General features: G+C 48.8%; 1 protein-coding gene across 1 annotated transcript; it reads left to right on the top strand.

Annotated features, from left to right (window-relative positions):
* Window positions 1-1,234: 1,234 nt before the first annotated feature.
* On the top strand, window positions 1,235-21,513 carry SELL (selectin L). The gene is made up of 9 exons (XM_053916108.1): window positions 1,235-1,414; window positions 2,241-2,310; window positions 4,073-4,459; window positions 5,606-5,713; window positions 9,513-9,698; window positions 10,901-11,086; window positions 12,584-12,712; window positions 16,572-16,590; window positions 20,323-21,513. The coding sequence occupies exons 2-9, from the start codon at window positions 2,241-2,243 to the stop codon at window positions 20,339-20,341; spliced, it is 1,104 nt and encodes a 367-aa protein (XP_053772083.1). The 5' UTR covers window positions 1,235-1,414; the 3' UTR covers window positions 20,342-21,513.
* Window positions 21,514-21,720: the final 207 nt, after the last annotated feature.

Below are 21,720 nucleotides of genomic sequence, written 5' to 3' on the forward strand. Positions count from 1 at the left end.
ATTTCCTTTGGGGCCGAGGAAGAGACTGGCACTTCTCAGTCTCCCCGGCTCCAGGTTTGTCTCCACTCCACCACGTCTCCCAAGCTCCTTCCAGGAGAAGTGCAGATAGGTGACAAAGAGCACAGGCTTAGAATCCACGGGGCCTGGGTTCCAAAGGTGTCTCTCAGCAGCCATGTGACCAAGGCAACTTTCCTAACCTTTCTGAGACTTTTTTTTCCCCAGTCCTCACCCAAGGACTTGTCATTGACTTTTTAGAGAGACAGGAAGGGAGGAAAACATTGATGTGAGAGAGAAACATTGATTGGTTGCTTCTCCTACGTGCCCCACTGGGGACCCAACCTACAATCTAGACATGTCCTGACCGGGGATCAAACCCGCAACCTTTCAGTTTACGGGGCGACGCTCTAACCAACCAAGCCACACTGGCCAGGGCCCTTTCTGAGACTTTTTAAAGGGGGGGGGGGGACATGAATAGTACCCACTGGGGAGTATTGTGTTTAATCTTTATAAAGATTACATAAGGTAATGAACATGGAATGTTGAGCTCTGTAACTATTACTGTTGTTATTATAATCTTTTCAAAAATGCAAATCTGATTATGTCCCCGACTCCCCCTTTCCACTGCCCTCCATCATAGAGGTCCTGGTTCCAGGTGCCCGCTCTCTCCCTCTTGCCATAGTCTCCGGAAATACACAGAAAAACCTCCGTAGGCTCCCAGGCCCAGAGCTGGAGCAGCTCGGCTCTGCTCGGGGCTTAACTAGAGGAGGTGCCATTCCCAATGATGTCCACTAGGGGGCGAGCAAGGAGAAGGAATCGAAGTGAGCTAAGTCATTGGGGTAGCTGGACTGAAGTTTAACAGACCTCATGAATTTGTCCCAAAGACTTTTTGAGTGTGTGATATTTGCAGTTATCAGGGACCCTCTACCATGGATAGCCAAGAGTTAGCCTAGTGTGTACACAAGAAGAAAGGGGAGAGGAAGAGAGATGGGTGGAGAGAGAGGGAAAGAGGGAGAAAGGGAGGGATGGAGGGAGAGAGTGTGAGAGGGAGAGAGGAAGGGAAGAAGGAAGGGAAGAAGGAAGGAAAGAGGAGGAAAGGGAGACCCTAACAACAATAGACCCTTGGACAGCAGCTCTTCTTAGGGGAAGTGACAGAGGTCACACTAGGAAAGAAGTGGGGAAAGGGGAGGTTGGGAGGTGGGGGAAGTGGGGGAGGAGGATGTGAGACTGGGTTAGAAAACTGAAAGACAGCAAGCTCTCTGGTGACACCGGGCACAGTCTCTCTGCAGCAGCACACCTAGCCCTGGGCCAGCACCAGGGGGGCCGGGGGGACCAGGGGGACCGGGAGCCCTGGGGAGCAGAGCTGAGAGGTGAGGCTACGGGACAGCCGGACCAGGACCACACAAAGCTTTCCACGGTGAGCTTTCAGCCTGAAAGATTGTCAGATGTTCAGACAGAACCTCTTCTTGGGGTCGCAGAGGCGGGTGGCAAAGGACAAGAAGCAACACATTTCATGTTTGGTTTTTAAAAAGCCAAGAACTAAAATCGCCTTGTGCTCTTCAAGTCCCTCTTCTCAGAGGGGCCGCTTGCTTCCCCTGGACCTGTCTCTGGTGAGGTTCTGGAAGGGCTGTCTGGTTGCAGTTGGGTGCTTTTGCAACCTGGCACTGGGGCTGCCCGAGAGGCGAGACCCTTTGGAAGGTAGGGTTTGAAGGTGGGCAGAAAATCGGTGGTCTTGTCCTCTGAGTTGCTCACAATGCCTTTTTTGTAGTTGAAGAAACTGAACTGCTTTTCCTTGCTGGTGTCTGTCCAACTATCGAGTTCGTTTAGGTATCTGAAGCACTGACCCATTGTAATCAAGTGGGAGATTTTAGCATTAAATCTAGATATCGATAGGTCGTTAAGCACCAAGAAACACTTTGAGAGTATATACCAAGGATCAAATAGTTTCATCTGACAGCTCAGCAGAAAAGTAGGTACAAAAAAAATTACTGAAATATGGAAAAAATCAGAGTGGCAACACTCAGCAACTTGAGGTTAAGATGTGAAAAGAAAAGAGGCAGGCCTCAGTTTTGAGGCAAATGTCATGCTACTCTTTTATCCACTTCTGAGAAATCAGTGACTTCGGCCAGGTTCACTAAACATGTGTGCTTCATTCTGAACTTCAGGCAAAGTTGTAGGAGCCTACTCCTCACGGGGCTGTAAGTGTGTGATTTAAGAGTATAAACCTTGTATTTCGTTTGCAGATGTTCCCGGGGAAACGTCAGAGAGCTCTGGGGGTCCTCAGGCTGTGGGTGTGGACAGTACTCTGCTGTGGTATGTTCTGCCATGTTTATATTGCTACGCCTTTTTTTTTTTTAAACTGTGTTCATTTTTTTCTTAAATATCCATTGGGTGGACAGGGAAAATTAGCAGGTAGCTGCTAATTTTATCTCTTCTGTACTGATCTCTTTTCTTCCTCTAGCACTCAGTCCTTCCCCAAAAACCTCCCAAGCCCACCACACCTTTTGCTGCGGGGTTCAAATTCTGAAAAAAAAACCACAGAGATCTTAGTTATAAAGGAACAAGGTCAATTAAGAAATATCTAACAGAGGGACCTTACAATCTATACAAAATAACTAGCACTGTGCTTTCTGTTATCATCAGTAGTTCCGTGGACATCAACGTCATCTCTACAACTGAAGCGTGAGCTCTGTGTGTGGTCAGGCCCTTTCCACATTTCTGATCCTTCTCCCGTGGATGTGACAAGTTCTCTGTCTGATTCTTGAAGACTCTTCAGCAATTGCTTTGCACTTTCTGTCCCCTTTCCTGAGTCAACTCCTGTCTTCTTACTCCCTGGCTTGGATTTTCAGCTCTGGCCAAGCAAGCGTGCTTTCCTGTGCCCCTCACACCTTCTTTGTACCATGTCTGCCTCAGGCCACCTGGGTAGGACCCTAGTGAGTCCCTGCAATGGGCCTGGGGCTTCCCTGGGCCCGGGGCTGCCCCAGGCCCTGAGGATACATCAGTGGGCAAAGCAGTTTCTTCCCCTAGCCCTTACATTCCCGTAGAATGCTCCTTTAAAACGCTGGTCCGAATGCTCCCCTTATGACATTCTTTCCTCATGAATGGTATCCGTATCATTTCTGCTAAGTTTCATTTGATCAACATCGATTATGTTTTCTTTGCACCTGTTATTATTCCTTGTTTAGAATCTTTAGGAGACTGCAGAATTGGGTCTGTTTCCTTTGCCCTAAACGGTGCAAGCTCAATAAATGTTGATGTGAAAACTTTGAACTTAGAGTAGAGGAGAGTTTCCCGTGGATCAGACTGGGCTTAGAAGGGCATAGATTATGGTGAGGTGATTGTGAGTTATGTGTTTGTTTTGGGTTCTTCAAAGCCCTCACGTTTGAAGCACCTGTATGATGACGAAATACCATCCATTGAGTATCTTTGTGTGCAGAACATGATCTAAATAAATTTCATATCCTGCATCACTGGGTTTCACAAGCTGTTCTTTCTGCTGTTACATAGTTAGCTGTCTGAGGCTCGGGCTGCGTGCTGAGGCCTTCCTACACGCAGGTCTTCCTCTGGTGAATATTACCCTTTTAAGAGATCTCTTAATATTATGTCATTATTCTTGCCTTATTTTACTGCTCCCTTAGAAACATACATGCTGGCCTTTAGGAATGTATCCCGGGGGGAGGGGCAAGTAGACAGTAAATCTGAGAGATAGATGATATTACCCTTCAATTAATTTTAAGTGGTTGACAGCTAGTAAGATAAAAAAAATCAGGAATTTCTAAAATATGTTGGTTCAGTTTCACTTGAAATTTTGAGAAAGAATGATTTCACGACAATAAATCTAGCATGCCACCAAATTCCTCTGAAAGAGAGCTGTGTGCCAAAGTATTCTGTATTGTGGCGGGAAAAAAAGTGACTAGGACGAGAAGGTGTAACTTCTGCCTCAAATCTGCAAATGACTAATTCTGTGCCACCAGGGCTCTTGAGGTATCAGTTTCCTCGTCGCTCACCCGGGCGCGTTGTAGGTTGTTTTCAGCTGTCACTGCGACTCTGTGTTGTTCACACCGATGTCTTCCAGGTTTCTCCGCGTATCACGGAACCGACTGCTGGACTTACCATCATTCGCAAAACCCCATGACCTGGGCCAACGCGAGGAAGTTCTGCCAACAACGTCACACCGATTTGGTTGCCATTCAGAACAAGGGGGAAATTGAGTACCTGAACAAGACCCTCCCCTTCAGCCGCACTTACTACTGGATAGGCATCCGGAGAGTGGGAGGGGTGTGGACTTGGGTGGGCACCAACAAGACCCTCACGGCAGAGGCCGAGAACTGGGGCGATGGGGAGCCCAACAACAAGAAGACGAAGGAGGACTGTGTGGAGATCTACATCAAGAGGAGAAGGGACTCGGGGAAATGGAATGACGACGCCTGCCACAAGCTGAAGGCGGCCCTCTGTTACACAGGTAGGCCGTTGGTCACCCAGGTGGGCCCTCTGTTACACAGGTAGGGGGGCCCGTGTTGGCGGAGTCTCGGGCCTGGCCTGGGCAGACGCCGGGAAGCCAGCACCTGCAGTGCACTCCAAGGTCAGCCCTGCCCTCGACGTCAGCTCGGACCGCGCCACTGCTGAGCATCGGTGGTGTGTGGTGTGTGAGGCCGCCCAAAGCTCTACCCCTAAATCAGTTTACATCAGGAGGAAGGGGTGCCAGGGGTGTCCAACCTGCAGCCCGCTGGCGCCATGCAGCCCAGGATGGCTGTGAATGCGGCCCAACACAAAATCGTAAACTTACTTAAAATACTATGAGATTTGTGTGTGTGTGTGTGTGATTACGTGTCACAATGTATTTAGTGTGTGGCCCAAGACAACTCTTCTTCTTCCAGTGTGGCGCAGAGACGCCAAAAGGTTGGACACCCCTGGATCAGTCAGTGTCCCTGCTAATAAGGCAGGAAGCGCAGGGAGCTGAGGTTCACATCACCTCAGTGTCTTCCTTGTAACGTAGGGGGCTCACGTTTCCTGCGTGGCCTGGTCCTGGAATTCGCTACAATGTGACAGGGTGGTGCTTGTTATCTGTGGTCTATAAGATTTCCAAAAAGACTACAGCAAGAGTTCCGCACAGTCCATATTTCCCCAAGTCCTATTTTAACAGTGAACCATGATCTGTTTGGTCCCTGGTACACCGGACGCTCTGTTAAACTGACAAATACGGACTTCTTAATCGTTCCATGGCTCTTTCTGTGAAGAAAGGGATCGCCAAGCAATGTGACCACAGAAATGACTGGAGTCAGGCCGTCGGTTAACCTGCTTCTTACACCAAAAATAAAGTGATTTCTAGAGTTTCAACATATGTCACTCCATCTCCCCAAAGCGTGAGAGAGTATCAGTGTTGATGAATTCACTCTGAAAACACACGCCCATGGCTACGTGGCCAGTATATTTCAGTAAGAAGCGTGTTAGTATATGGTTTTTATGCAGAGGTCCTATGAAGGTACAAATAAAAGTTTCCTGTTCATTAAAATAATCTCAGCCCAAAAGTTGTCTGGGTTTCAAAACAAGGACTATGAGCACGAAAACATAGTTGCATTAAACTAGTATCTTTCCGGTTCCCTTTAAGCTTCTTGCCGGCCCTGGTCCTGCAGCGGTCACGGCGAATGCGTGGAAACCATCAACAACCACACCTGCAGCTGTGACGTCGGGTACCACGGGCCGCAGTGCCAGTTTGGTGAGCTTCTTTCTTTTCTCGGTCTCTTCCTGGGTCCAGTTGCTGGGGTGACGGCGGCTTATGGAGTCTGGGACGCCATGGTACTCGCCCCTCTGAGAAATGAGAAGTTTCCGTCAGAGGGCCGCGCTTGCACAATGCGGGGGTGCCTTTCTGTAAAGCTTTCGTGAAGTCAGGAGGGAGTTTGTAGCTCCCCTTCTAACAATACATGGCTGAGTTTCTTTCAGACGTTAGAGTTCTAACCAGTCCAATGAGCTCCGTGGAGCATGGGTTTCTGAGAGCAGGACCCTGCCACGCCTGATGCGTGGCGGTCACCCTTATGGCTCGGTTCTCGGGGGCACTCGGAGAGACACGTTGAGAAGTGAATTGAAACTCCCTCCTGACTTACGAAATCTTTACAGAAAGGTGCCAGCATTGTGCAAGCACAGCCTTGCAATGACAACTTCTCGTTTCTCAGAAGGGCGAGTGTCGTTTTGCCCTAAGTCACGGCAGAGCAAGGCCAACGAGAAGAGCTCACATAATGATATACAGTGATATGCATAATGATGTGCATAGAGGCCAGAGGTGTGGGCTAGGTATTTCAGAAGATGTAAAGGCAAATCTATGGGAGGTTCTGCCCTTAAAGGACTTACAGTGAAGTAGGGGAAATGAAATATGCTCATCATTTGCTTTGATGGAAAACAAGATAAGCTGGCGGAAGCTGGAAATTGCTTAATGAAGCAATCTGGCCTTATTTGACAATGGGAGGCAATTTAGTATCTTTTAAAATTGAAAATCCTGGGTGACATTGGTTAATAAAATGGTATAGGCTTCAGGTGTACGATTCTATGCCGCATCATCTGTACATTGTACTGTGTGTTCACCACCTCGAGTCAAGTCCCCTTCCGTCACTTTCTATCCATTTATCCCCCCTTCACTCTCTCCTACCTGCCCCCTCATTTTCCTGGTATGTTGTCTGTGTCTATGAGGGTGTTTTTTTGTTTGTTTTTCTGGGGGGGTTTGGTGCTTAGTGTTTAACACCTGCGTCTGGGGCAATTACCCTAGAAGCAGTGCGTGAGACAGATTGGAGACCAGAAGGAGAGAGGATGGAGAGAATCGTCCAGGGTCTGTGGAAACCCTTTACCATCGTGGGGGCAGAAGCAGAAAGCACAGGGCGCTCAGATTCAGAGACGATGAGCCTTTGACCCAGTCAGCTCACTACTGAAAGACACATCAAATCCTTTGGCTGCTATTGATTGAGTTTCAAAACTGTGTTTGAAGTTTCTGGGGCCTGAAATACAAAGTTACAAGGAGAGAGAAAAAAAAGCAGCATTTGTAAAGAATAGATAGAGATATAAAGCAAAGTTAATTTAAATGTCAACCAACAGGAACCAATGTAACACATTTCACTCAGTCCAGTGCAGAGCCACAGCTCCCTCCCAGCGCTTCCCCTCACTCCGTTCCAAAGCCTCATTTTTAAATTCTTATCTCATTGGCATGTCCATTCAACATTTCCATCTTTTCTTTCTGCCTTGGCTTCCATCCTCTCTCTCTTTCCAGGTTCCCTTTCCACCGGTGGCCATTTCTCTTCAGTTTTCCTCCCGGGCACTGCTCCCCGCCCACACACTGCTGCTGTTATTTCTCATCTTCTACCTTTTTCCGCTGCTCTGTTGACCCTCTACGTCCCCTTTGGTCCGACTTGCCAACTTTTGTGAGCTCACACATCTACATGAGCTGTGGACTGACAACCTGTTTGCAGCTGTGGACTCTAAACAGGCTGAGCACATCCTTGGGGGGGGCCCGCATGGCACCGCTGACCCCCACAGTCTTCCTTCTATATTCTTTATTCTGTATTTATTCTTCCTTCTTCCTTCTGTATTCTGTATTGTGTAAGGGCGCTCTGGCCTGGAACTCTCTCCCCAACCCTACGTTTCTGCAAGTAACACACTACTCATTTTTATACATCATCTCTCCAACTGGTCTCCTACTTGTCAATTCGACTTACCATTGTCCTCACCAACTTCCTTCTGGATTATTGCAGTAATTTCTCAGCTGAGTTGCATGACTTTAAATGAGTGACCCTCTGAAAGACAGATGCCATACAATCTCACTTCTGTGTGGAATCTGATGAACGCAATAAGCTGATGAACAAAATAGAGACAGAGGCACGGACACATGGAACAGACTGACAGCTGTCAGAGGGGAGGGAGGAAGAGGAGACTGGATAAAAGAAGGGGAAGGGATTAGTCAAGGAACGTATATGCATGACCCACAGACACAGGCAACGGTGTGGCGACGGCCTGAGGGAAGTGGGGGGCAAGGGCTGGGTGGAGGTGGGCAAAGGGGGGAAAGTGGGGATATCTGTAATAGTGTGCATAATATAAATATATATATATATATACGTACATACATACATAACATTAGTGCCCCTCAAATACATTATTCGTACTACAGCTAGGCTGACCAATCAAAAACAACCAACCAAACATCCCACGCATCTGACCATCCACCCTTTAATTTCTACCTATCACTTGTCCTACAGGATGAAAGCTAAACTCCCCAAGACCTAGAGTAATGCTGATGTACAGTAGGTATTCACTAAACCGATGAAAAAAGATCAGAGCGTCTGGTCTGAGCTCCTCTCTCTCTCCCTGATCTCATTTCCCATCACGTGCCCCCCACCCCCCTTTCCACTCTGCTGGGAACAGAGTGCTTGCAGTTGTCCACACCGACCCCACGAGCCGCGGATCTCACCGACTTGCTCGTGGGTTTCTCTCGCATTTCGTACATGGCTGACACACCTGTGTATCTGGAAGACAAATTTCAGGAAGATTTCTGAGTGTCCCCAGACAGGCTGAGTCTCCATATGTTTTGTTCTAATACCTGCACTTCCATCTTTCTCACTTACCCACGTTTGATGAGGAGGTCATGAATTCAGTCGTCTGCACCCCCTGGCAGACCGACAGCAACCTGAGAACGGTGGGCGCCTTACTGGTCTTTTCACTGGTAAGACGGAGACTGTGCCTGGAATATATCAAGCACTTGCTCTGGGCACGGGCTGAATTGGAGAATGGAATTCACTTTCATTTGGACTGGGAATGTGCATGAAACATGTAAAAACGCCGGTTCTTTGGATCCATTCTTTGTTGAAACCTCAAGAGCAAGATGACAACTGGCTCCAATTCAATCAGACATAGGACGTGACAGTTGCGACATTTGCCCAGTGGCACAGCAGGGTCTGCGATGCGGAGCCTGATTTTCGAGTCTTCATCTGACCCACTCTACCACCGAGCAGTCAGGCTGGCCCAGGAATGCAGCTTCTGCAGAGGGTTGTCAGCGTCGGAAGAACTGAAATTCCGGAACGGAGCTAGAGAGGGTGAAGACAGACTCCAGGCCGATGTGCTTCCTGAAGCTTTTAGCTTCTTCCCTCGTAAAGAAGACTAATTACAGACACCCACTCTTTCTCCAAACCTCCTTCCCCCCGACACTCTAATATACCCAGTCATTTCCAAAATGAGCTGATCATTCCCACTGAACACCTGCCTAGGTTTAAAAATTCCCTCCCCAGACAGTGCCAAGGATAACTAGAAGATTGGCCAATGTCTAGTGAAGATGTCCCAGGAGCCAGGCTCTATTCTAAGTCCTTGGCTCGCATTAAACCCTTTAACTGCCCACACCGACTGTAGGAGGTGAATGCCGTTGGCATTATTCCTTTTTCATAGTTGAAGAACCTGAAGCTGCAGGGGTTAAGTGACCCGGCTGAAAGGCACTGGGTTATCAGGCCCTGTTAACAGTACCCACAATGTTTCTTTTCTCACTGAAGTGATTCAGTGTGAGCCTTTGGAGGCCCCAGAGCTGGGGACCATGTCCTGTCTGCACCCATTGGGAAACTTCAGCTACGGCTCAGAGTGTGCCTTCAGTTGCTCCGAGGGAATGGACCTCGCTGGGGGCACGAAGACCACCTGCGGGCCGTCTGGAAACTGGTCATCTCTAGAGCCAACCTGCCAAGGTGAGTGAGTGTTCCCATGGGAGGCTTGGTCATGGTGGTCCTGAGCTTACAGATGGAGAAAATGCAGGAGGGTCTTGCTAAGAAGTCTGTATCCTCTTTTGGAGCATGGTTTAACCTTAGACTATAGACTGTGATACTTTTCAGAGAGGTGATTGTTACTAAAATTCATAAAGAAAACCTGCAAAGAAAAGTAACAACCAAATGCTGCTGAAGCCGTTTCCCAGTCGCACCATATCTGAGTGGTTTCGGGTTACATAGGGAGGGTTACACAGTTTTTTTTCTTTTTCCCTCTCATTGTCATGGAGTAAATAATCAGTCTTGCTGAACCTCAGTTACATTTTGGTTGTTTTCTCCTCTCAATAATACTTGTTTTATGTGGTATCCTACATAACACCGAACAATTTCCTTCGCGGAGGGTAGAGGTCTTTTTTCTTTTTTTCATTGTTTTATTTGTTTATTCTTGAAATCATTTCTTACTTTTTCTCTTCCATGAACTCTCAGGAGAATAACAACTGCTGTGAAAACAAAAAACATAATGTCTTGATTTGTTTTTTTTTTCTATTTGAAATATGGTGCACATTTTCTTTGTAGCTAAGACGATCCCTCTGCAGAAGGAAGCTGGTGGCATCTGAACGTGTGAAATTTTGGTTGACATGTTCTACATCTGTGCTTCTGACTCACTAGTTTAAGTGGTTGAATTCTCAAAATAACTATCACAACCATTTATTGAAATCACAGCACTAAATCGAGCAACGCACTGAATTTCACAAAAGTTTAGAGACTTGTTTCAGAGAATTGGGATGTTTTCAAAATTGCTCAGGTAGACTTTAGAAGAGGTGACAGGGAGGAAGTTCCCCACTCTCAAGGAGAAGATTCTGTCACGCTCTGGAGGCAAAGGCCAGGCAGCAAGGGCCCCTCCAGCAGACTTGGAGGGTGATACCTGGAAGGGCCAACCCTCCTCTCCTCTCTCCCCTCCCCACCCCCACAGACTTCCCGCCCCTGGCTTCACCCCTGACTCACTCCTCCCCATCATTCTCCCAACAATGAAGTCTGGAAGCACGACGGGAAGCGATTTCTAGATTAGACCTATCTCGAGTCTTGTGGAGGCTTTCTCTGCTGAGTCGGGTGGCTTTGGCCAAAAAGCTTTGGTCAAGTGAGGGTCCCTGCTTCAGAGTTTGTTTTTCTTTCCTTTCCCACTGAAGTGGTTCGGTGTGAGCCTCTAACAGGACCTGATCTGGGGAACATGAGCTGTAGCCACCCCTTGGAGAAATTTAGCTTTAAGTCCTCGTGCACCTTCAGCTGCTCAGAAGGGACTGAGCTGATCGGAGAGAATAAAGCTATTTGTGGACCATCTGGAACCTGGTCGAGCCGCACTCCAATATGTCAAAGTGAGTCAGTTTGCCCCAATGTACTCAAAGGCTTTAAAGACGGAGCAGAGGGTGGGGAAAGATATACTGAACTTTTATATTTCACTTTGCTAAAGGTATGTGTCTTAAAAATAAGTTTGTACATATTAACTTACCGTGTAACCCTTGACTATTCTTGCTTCTTCCTTCAATGACTGCCATTTCTTTTTTCTAGCCCATTCTCAGCTCCTCTTACCTTAATCCCTGACCTCTAAACTCACTGTCTCTACTGACTTATTTCTTATGCCTTCTACTCCAGTACAATCTCACCTCTCTGTTAGTCTGTTAAAGTGCCACTGCAAAGGCCACCGATAGCCGCCTCGTTCCAAAAGTAGTGGATGCGTTTTAACTGTCATTAAGCTAAAGCATCCCAACCTGCCTGTGTATAAGGGCTATGTCTCCCTCGTGGCTCTGTACCCCCACTGACAGTGCCTGGCAGGGGCTGCTAAATAAACATCCATGAAATTAGCATGGGAAAGACCAGCCACCCAGGTCTTCTCCTGAAGCCACTTGCACCAATGACAAACATCTGTGAATGGTAGGACCTGTGGAAGCTACCAGAGAAGCTGCTCTCTGTGGGGCCTGGGCCAGGGAGTAGGGCAGGGCGTCAGGAGGAGGGCGGGGTCCACAGCAGGGGACTGAATACCAGGCGATGGGACCTTTCCTTTTAAGGCTGAGCTAGTGCCCATGTCCTCGTCCTCCTGCAGACAACAGGCACTCCCTGTTCGGATGCCCTGGGACCTTGAGCCTCTTTTCCATTGTACAGGTGGGTGCGGGGATGGAAGCACCTTGAAAGGGCTCCTCAAAGTACCATGAAGAGTGAGGGATGCTGGCAGACCCTGGGCCAATATGCAAGAGGAAGTTCCTGTATCCAGCGCTATCAGATTAAAGATAGTTCACACTGGTGTTTTTTCAATGACGGTTCCCAAATGAGCTTGGTTCACACTTATGAGAAGATCTGGGATGTGTCCCTCTACTACCTTTGAAGGGGGACAGGAGTGAGAGGACCAGGCCATGTGACAGGTCAGGGCAGGTCGCTGGCAGGGGAACCGCGAGTACAGAGGTTGGCCCCGCTGCCTCACAGTCAAAGCATGAATAGTTTCCTGTGGCTGGTTCAGGTCACTGGCTCTTCCTTCTCCTACGGTCATGTTGACCTTGTAGCTCTTCTCTGCGTCTAGGTTCCTGACCACTGCCCAAGGTCACGGAGCTCAACACTTCTTGACAATGTCTTTTCGTGCATCTCCCAGAAAGTCCATTAATCACAAATCTGGGAATTGAGACCCCATACGCACTGGGCAGGGAAAGCCGATATAGTCTCTGCCTCTGCAGTGGACTCACCGTGGGGCTCCCGTGCCCATTTGCTCCTGTCAGATGGCATCAAATGGGCTCTTACTGGGAGACAGAGGGAGGGAGAATGTCTGACGTCATGGAACGGCACCAGAGAGCCAACGCCCGGGGCCTCCCTGCTTTCTCTTTCAGAGGTGGACAGGAGCTTCTCGCTGATCAAGGAGGGCGACTACAACCCCCTGTTCATCCCTGTGGCCGTCATGGTGACGGCCTTCTTGGGGATGGCATTCATCATTTGGCTGGCAAGGCGACTCAAAAAAAGTAAGTGAGCTTACCTTCCTATGAAAAGAATAATTGTGTAAAGAGAAAAGAAAATAGAGGCCCAGGGGAAATGCCGCCGGACACCATGCTCCGTGTTCTGTCAATGTCGGGCCCGGGTGATGGCCGAGGCCGCGGAGGACACACTGGCATTGTGTCTGCTCAGTGACATTTGGACTGCTCTTTGTTTTCCTTCCAACAAACATAAAAAAAAAAATGCTGCTATCTTCAAGGCACCTTGCTGGGGTGATAACGGACTAATGGTCCTTTGTTCCTATTTAATTCTGAACAGAAGGACGTGTGAGCTCTGTCCTCTAAGGTCCGATGTGCCTTTGATTTCAGGGCTGTGATTCCTCTTGGAAATGAATCTAAGGTCCAGGGATGTTTTCAGGGCACTGCTCCCACATACCTGACCTCATCGAGAGACAGGTACCTGTCTGGCAGCCGACAGATGAATCCCCATGTGTCCTGCCCAGTGTCTATTCACGAGGGGACACAGCCCCAGCAGGGCGCCTGCTTCCCCTCCGCCCCGGCCTGGAGAAGGAAAGGGAATAAAGAAGGCCTCCTCGAGAAGCCACTGCTGCCCTAAGTAGCAGATGAACGCACCAGGGAAGAGCAGCGTCACTCCCCCACCTCCCCCTGAGTCCAGCCCCTAAGGTGGGACCAACCTAAGGGTTACAGGCCCAAAGTCTGAGGCAGACCTTGGTTGTGTGCTGCCATGTTTGGCAGAAACATTCAAGACTCTGAAATTTGGGCACATTAGGCAGCTTTTAACAAACCTCTGCTTCAGGTTCAGGGCCAGCGATGACCTTGAAGCAATGGCTAAGCAGCTGCACTGGGCTGCCCTTCTATGGGGCCTGCTGATTGCCCTCCTGTTCCACTTCCTTCTCAGTCTGCGCAGGGGGCGTGGTGGGTAACAGCTACCCTTCTCACCCACTCATTGTCCCTGGCAATTGCAGGAAGAGTGTCTACTATTTCCCAGTGGTCTTTCACTAGGATGTGATGGTTTGTCCCAAATTTAAGAATAAGGGGGCTACATCAGTTTTCTAACCAACTCACAAAGGCAGTGAAGGGGGCACCACAGATGTGCAGGACCTTCGGTAACTGTCACCGGAGAGCACCGAACAGTTAAACTATCTCTGCTCCTGCTACGAGAAATCTGCTAAGACTGGGTCCCATCGACTCACAGTACGATGCTAAGTACATAGCATTGCACAGAGGCAAAAGGAGAGTGTTCTCCCGCTACTGATGATCATGTCCACTGAGACTTCAAAACCTGACCCCAGCTGTCCTTTCATTCCTCCCAATGTGGGTGTCACAGGCAGCCCTGAGGGGGTGGAGGATTGTGGGGATGTACACACCGCCCTCTGGGTAAGGGGATGTCTAAATAACCTTTAAGGACTTTGGGGCTGTGAGACACCTCTGTAAGGAGGATATGTGCTCCCAAATCCTAACATTTTAAAATAAATGGTAGTAGAATCAAAAGAACAGAATCGAAGTTACATGTGTTCAGTTGGGGGGTTGGTGAGCTGGCTAAGACTGTTTGATAAGCATGGGGTAAAAAAAAAAAAAAGAAAAAGCAGGGGGGTTGTTTTTCAATTTTTTTTACCTTGGAGTCATTTCTGTACAAGATCTCAAGCTGATAACTTGAAAACTGCATGCCCCTGCTGTGGGAATCAGTATGGGGCAAACAGGAAACAGATAACGGGCAATTAGATGGGTTACAGTTATGCCAACAGAGAGAACAGAGGTCCCAAAAGATCACGGACTTTGTAGGAAAGCCGGGTTGTCTCTAACGTAACATTTAAGCGGTCCTCATTTCTGAAACCTCTTCTGGTATCTCCAACTTTGAAGCGACTTTGGCTTCCCAAATTTTTAGTTGTAAGTTCATTGAAACACAACGAATATTTTTCCTATAGAGATAATGTTAGAAATGATGGGGAGGCTTCCAGGCCAACCCCCTAGAGGTTTTCTAACATGATGTAGCTGATGCATTTACAAGAATAAAAGTCAAAAAACAATAAACCTGGCTACAGACAGGACTCATCGACTCTGAAACTTTTATAGGTTTTGGGGGCTAAAGAAGCTGGAAAAGGGGGACAGATTTTTATAGCACAGGAGCTAGTGAAAGCACCAGAATCTTGACCTCTGTCCTTCTGTCCTCAGATGGATCTTTTGAACTTGCACCTTGACCGCTATACTGCTTGTCTTGATACCCAGACTTGAGCTCCTTTCTTCTGAGAAAGGAGTGGGGCGGGCTGCAGGAGCAAGAAGCTCCCCTGCACCTGGGCTTGCCTAGAAACACTTCTTCCCCAGCATCATCTTCCTCTGAGGAGTCATTATCTCTGGCCCCGTTGGGTAAAGGTGGAAATCCAGGCAATAATGTTTTAGGCCAAATCTCGAAAGCCCCTGAATATCGGCGAGGGCCACAGTCAGACTCCCATCGAGCCGTGCCCCTAAAAGCCCTGTTCTCTATTTTTATTTCCTCGGTTGGGAGACTTTTCCACCTGAACCAACTCACAGGTTAGGCCAGGGCACGAAACTGTACACATGCCCCCTCACTTCCCCTTTCTTCAAAAAAAGAAACTCAGTAGCAACAGACTTTTGCTCACGTATTGTTGCGGGTTTCATTGTTCCTAAAAGAAAAATGTCTATGAAAACGAACAAACAGAAATCTGCAGTTACTTCAGGTTTAATGCTCTCCGCTCAGGTGGGTTTGGTCCACGTCATCAGCAGGCTGTTGGGGAGGGAATGTGGAGAATAGTAATCTCTGACATTTTAAAAGTTTTAAAATAGGAATTGAACGCTATCTTAAAGCGTTAGGCTCTGCACTAAATACTTTGAACACATTTTGTAAATCCACTCAGTGAGGGAGACATAATTTCGTGCGCCTCTCACAGAAGGACAAAGTGCGGCTTGGAGAAGATCAGTAGCTATTCAAAGACACACTCCAGGCGGCAGGTAGGACTGGCTTCCAGAGTCAGTGACTCTAGAACTCCAGTTTGTAGCCACTGAAATATACAGCTTCCCAGGGATGTTTTTCCTACTCAAAAACTTTTTTTTTTTTTGCTTTTATTTCAACACTACAGTTCATTCATTTATCTACTTATTTATTCTCTGCTTAAAAAAAAAAAGTCATGTGATTTACAAAATGCATCAACACAACAAGTTAAAACTAGTTAAAAAGTAAGAAAAAGAAGACCAAAATGAACTGCACAGAAACAGGTTGGAGCTGGGGGGGAAGAGGGGCACAGAAATACGTGTCACAGAGTCCTGTCTACTTGGTTAAAAAGGGTCTCTCCATCTGGCCCGAGTTTCCTTGCAGCCAGTCAAAGAAGGAAACCTAATCGGCTAGGTGAGTCACTGTGTTAGTAAGATCAAAACACATCAGTGACTGAGATGCGGCGTGCCATTCCCACCGCCGAGACCGGAGAGAAACGGCCCAGGTGGGTTCTCTTAGAAGAGGCAGTGGGAGAAGGAAGGGTCAGCCGTGAAGTCTCCTAGGGAAGCATCTGCGGGGGCGGGGCAGCGGCGGAGCATGGCAGGAGGGGAAGGGAGAAACGCGTGGACCGGTCCACTGGGTCTGACCATTGCACAGCGTGGGCTAGACTTGTCTCCACGAGCAGCTCCGGTCGTGGATAAGAACCATGTCCTGTCTGAGGACCGACCGCTGTTTGAGAAGGCGCATTAACACAGCACCGCCAATCTGCTCAGACGCAGGTGGGGCCCACCTAGCAAATGCGTGGTACTACTTCAAAGGGCAGTAGATCTGAGGGTGGGAGCCTCTCTCTTTACTCTTACTTTAAAACTTTGAGATTGTCTACTTTTGCTGATGCCGTTTTTCTATTTCTTCTATTTTTAGGCAAAAAGTCACAGAAAAGGTAAGTTTTATCGGTTTCTACATCTGTTGATCTATTCTCTACCTTCCTAAGATGCTTCCTGTTGTAGATGCATTGGCTCCTTAGCAGTTACGTACAGGGGGCCTCATTCAAATGAAGTTTCCAGATGAACCGATCAAGCTGTCAGCCTCCCCTAAAAGCTGGGGCTTTTTAGTGCCACTGGAGCTGAATGAATGAATGAATGAATGAAGTAATGCCACGGTAGGAAAAGGCAGTTACGTAAAGGGGGCTCTTTCTGATTGTCCCTCATTTTATTTTTGAGGATTGGACGTATTGTGCTATATTTTCCCTTCTCACCCTGCTGCACACGAGGGCAATGCTGTGTACGGTATCTGGGAAACATCCAATCAGCGAGCATGTGTTGAGAAACTGTTGAATCCCAGGTGTTAAGAAGCAGGTATGACCCCAGGCCTCAGGTCCTCAGTACTTAGCAAGGAGCGGGTAGGTGACTTCGACTGCTCTGATAAGCACTGACCTTCAAAAATCAGAAAAAAGGAGGGAGCACAGATTCTACCTGCAGCTTCCCCAGAGAGGCAATTTTTTTTTTTTTTTTTACTTTTTAGTTTGGTCTTGAACCTCAGATTTCTCTAACTGGAGAAACGCATACTTAGAAGATGCAGATGTGTGAAAAGTGCATGGCCCATCGGGCAGAAGTAAAGATGGCAAAACACTGACCAGTTTCAGAGGCTCAGTGACTTGCTCTGAAATGTTAAGAAGAGTGTAAATACAACGGACTGTGAAGATGAGGTTTTGCTGGCACACTAAGTACCCAGCTAGCGGTGAACTCCTTTTAACAGGCGAGGCATGAAGCGAGAGCGTCCCTGAGGAGGTTGGTTGCTGGGTCAGACAATCACCCTACTGACCACAGATTGTCCCTGAGAAGTTCCGTGGGCTCTGCTCTCAGTGCGGGGTGCAAGGCAGGGAGTGAGGCGACGTGAGGCAGCCGAGGCCAGATGGCAGAGTAAGTCAGAAGCCACACTGAAGAGCAGGGACTTTATCCTGAGGTCTCGGGGGTATCACCACAGGGCTTTAAGTAGGTGAATGTCACGCTGGAATTTGTAGCTCAGTGATCTTTGCATTTGACCTGCGGGGATCACTCTATACAAAAGTGGACAATCATGAGATGTGGGTGAGTTTGGAGGCATTTGAAAGTATTAGGTTAAAACTGTCTAGAGAAATAGCAGTGAAGATGAGTTCATGGGATAAGAAGAGAGAGAATCAACTGAACATGGTTATCAATTGACTAAATGAGACCGAGAAGAACTGGAGGAAGTCGCCCTGGTTCTGGCTGGGGACTGGTGGGTGGTTGCTTAGCTACACCGCACAGCACTATCCACTGTGATGGGAAAACGGAGCACAGGAAGTTTTGGCGGTGGGCCCCTGGGCTCAGTGCCCTACACGCTGAGCTTTCGGTGCCTGTGTCTCATCCATAGTCCATGGCTCTGTCTGCAGCACAGGGGCTGCCCTGGGGCAGGAGACATGGATGTAGGGGTCCCCACTTTACAGGAGGTAACTGCCACTGGAGGACCAGGTGCCATCATGCAGGCTGTGTGAGAACGGAGGAGGATGTAGGAGATGGGGGAACCCAAGGGACATCAACAGCAAGGAAAAGGAAGAGGTTGCCAGGGAGTTAGAAAGAGAATGCGGAGAGTACTTGGGAAAGAAGGAAATGGAAACTGTTCCAAACGCTGCTGGGAGAACCAGTCCCCTGGGTGTGGCCAGGGCACTGGTGAGGAATCTGTTCTCGGTCTTGAAGTCAGGACAGAGGACTGATGGGCAGGGGTTGAGGACTCAGTGGGGTGAGAAAGTGGAGGCAGAACATATAAACCTCCCCTTTTGAAAAGCTCGGCTAGAAGAAGACGAGGCAGCTGGGGATAGGTAGTTGGATGGGGCCATAGGGTAGGTGGAGGTCCCTTCTCTGCCCTACTTTACCGCCCTGTCTTCCATGTGATAGTGCCGGTGGGTCCCAGACGATCGGGGGGCTGCCCTCCCTATCTCTGTGGGCAGGAAATCCACACAACGCACGGGCCTCTTTCACGCTCACACCCACTGAGTGAAAGTCTTCCTGGCACCGTCTCCCCAGAGCGTGTTCTGGCCACAGGAACCACCTGCGTTCCAGTCACCACTGGAGGGAGGCAGATCAATTCAGCTTTTTAGATGTCCTTGGGGGCATCGGGCGAGTATCAGCACTAAGTCAATTCCCATAGGAAGCCAATTGCCACGTTAGGTCCAGCGGTTCGCTGATTTTTACTTGGACCCGTCCATGGTTGTTTACTGAACACCTTTGTGCAGGGATGATGCTAAGTGGGTGGAGACACTCAGAGGGAGTTAGGACAGAAATATTTTTTAAAAAGCAGGAAGACACAAGGAAGACTGTGGTAGTGGTCAATGAATTCTGTACTGGATAAAAAAGGCCTCCTTTAGTGCAGAAGTGTGGGGAGCGCAGAACGCCTTACGAGGCCTGTACCCACCTAGATCCAAATGCAGAACACGCACTTCACTTCTGTGCTTTTGGAACTCAGGACTCTTGCCTCCCAGGGTAGGGTTGTGAGTCCCAGACGCCCCCCTCCAGTGATGGGATCTTTTTTCACACTGAAACCACTGTGGCGCTGGCACTGAGGCAGGGTGGGGTAGAAGAAGCAGGGCGTGTTTCCAGAACAAGGCAAAGGTGCCATGAGCACTACTGTGCCACACACGTGTTGCAGCTGTTTTTTAAGCCCTTGAGCTAACGTTCACAGCCCTGTGTGTGCGATCCTATGAGCCTCTGGTTGGCAGGTGATGGACTCTGAGGGCATTTGTGGTTTCGATTCTTGCTGGGTTATTTTGACTCTTCTGCAAAGTGGTTCTGTTTATCACCTCATTTGGTTTCTAGTGTCTAAATTCTGCCTGGGTAAAAGCTACACCCAAGATACACAGGAAGATACGATGCCAACCTCAGAGGAGGGTCTACGTGAAATTCTGTTTCCAGAAACACTCTTGTCTCTGTATTGGCAAGCACGCTTGCAGCTGCTGAATTGTGGTTTACCAGGGCAGTTCACCATGAGAACAGTCTCAGAATCTGGTTCTCCCTGTGAGAGGTGCGATTAAGACATAGCATATTTCCCCCCCGCCGCCCCCTCCCCGTCCTTTCCAAGAATGAGACAACTACTTCACACCCAAGAAGGTATCACTTCATGGAACTAAATTGGTCACCATCTCAAATCATCCCCGGGCAGAAGCAGGCCTTTAAACTCACCACCCTAGCATTCCTGAGTTTTGATTTTCCCGGATTTGTCTTTCTCTTTCGAGCATGCCGTCTACTTCCACCTTCCTGACTCGCCACTGTTCAAAACCTATCTGAACACCCGTGTGCACGCCCGCTCTGAGGTCAAAGCCTTTGCTACATGCAGACATTTCTCTGAGGTGCACAGGGGTCGGCAGCAGAGCATCGATGGCCTGGGAGCTCAGCAGAGATGCAGGCTCCCAGGCGCCGCCCAAATCCACTGAAGCAGCCCACTTTCCACACCTCCTCTGGGTGGGGAGCCCCTGAATGGGTGAGAAGTGCCGCTTGAGGGTTTTCTGTTCTCACCTCTCTGCCCCAGGGCAGTTCCCGCATGTTGTCTCACCCACTCTTCTTCTCGCCTTCGGTAAATATTTACCTTTCCTACCAACTCTTTCCCTTTCGCCATTTTCAGCTCCTTCAGTTTAACTTATATTCTCTTGTTTTTCATTAAGCATGGATGATCCGTATTAGGCCACCCTCTGGGACAGAAAGTTCTCTGGATACTAACGCATCCCTGGATCCTCCCGACCCTCCGTGAAAAGTTTCGCACGTGGCGTCTCCTCCACAGAGATGACATGCGTCCCTGTCAGTGCATCAGAAAGGATTTCTGCAGGACCAGCAGCTTCTTCTCCCACTGCCTGCCTCCCCCCGGACCCCCGGCCTGCCGCTGTGGTTTATGTAGCTCAGGGTTTTATTCTCTTTTCTGTGGAGAAGCAAGACCCCAGGGGAAAGGATTACTGGGGAACATGAAGACATCCGGTTTCACTCTCTTTCTTGACTCTTGTTTCCAGTTCCAACTCAGAGCTGTACCTGATGACGTGCACTTCTAAATGCACGGAGAAGGCCATATGTACGCACCCGCAGGCTCGGCTGTATTGCAGACCACACTTTGCATTGGGGGGGGACATTCTTAGGGAAAGTTAATAAAACTCATGTTCTCCTTGCCTTCCAACTCCTGCAAAGTAATGAGGCTCTGCTCTGAAAGGCAAAAGTCTTCCCTGCACTGCACCCCCTGTTCTGTAAAAGCAGGCCACCCTATGTGCTGTCTCCTGCCTCCCCTCCACCCTGCCCACTCCCCTGGGTAGGGGCTGACTCCCCGACACACCACCCTGTGAGTACCACACCCGAGCGAAGGGATGGCAGCCGGCCCTGGCGCCTTGCTTTTTGGATTTGGGTTTTGCTGTCTCTCTCAATTACGCCCACCCAGATTTCTTTCATAGCCACTACATTGTCGATAAGGAACATTGCCACCAGGATGCAGCTGTGAGCGACATCTGTCTCTCTGATGTCCTACGGATGAGTTAAAACAAGTAGAAAGAGATTCCTTGCCCCATGCCGAGATGCTCCCCCTTCACTTCCCCCGGTTCTCATATCCATCCACCTAGATTCCATCACGCCCGACGCTTCATCTTAGGTACCCCCCACCCTCACCACTTCTTTCTTAACTAGTCCTTAACTAGTCCAGCGCATGGCCACCTCCCCTTCCTGGCTCCCTACTGCAAGGTTAGTCTGAAATACGCAGTTTTGTACTTAAATACAGTTTGGGCTTCTTTTTTCTTTTTTTAATGAGACCTACTTTGTTATTTTAAAAATGATCATGTGTATGTTTTCTCCCCAATAAAATTCCACCTTCCCTAAAGCCAGAGATTGTGCCACATCCCTGGAGCCTCTGGTTCATTACTTGCCACTCAACACGTGTGTATTCCGATAAGTGAGAAGGAGCTTACGGTGCACCGCGGATGGGAGTTGCCGCAAACCCCCTCTCTCTGGCCTGTGCTGACCTGAACAGACAGATACTCCTCAGTGTCCCGGGCTGAAGTCTTAGAGGCCAGTAGGGCTCTGCGTAAACA

This window comes from Desmodus rotundus, chromosome 12 (assembly GCF_022682495.2).
Source record: "Desmodus rotundus isolate HL8 chromosome 12, HLdesRot8A.1, whole genome shotgun sequence".
NCBI classification, from domain to species: domain Eukaryota; kingdom Metazoa; phylum Chordata; class Mammalia; order Chiroptera; family Phyllostomidae; genus Desmodus; species Desmodus rotundus.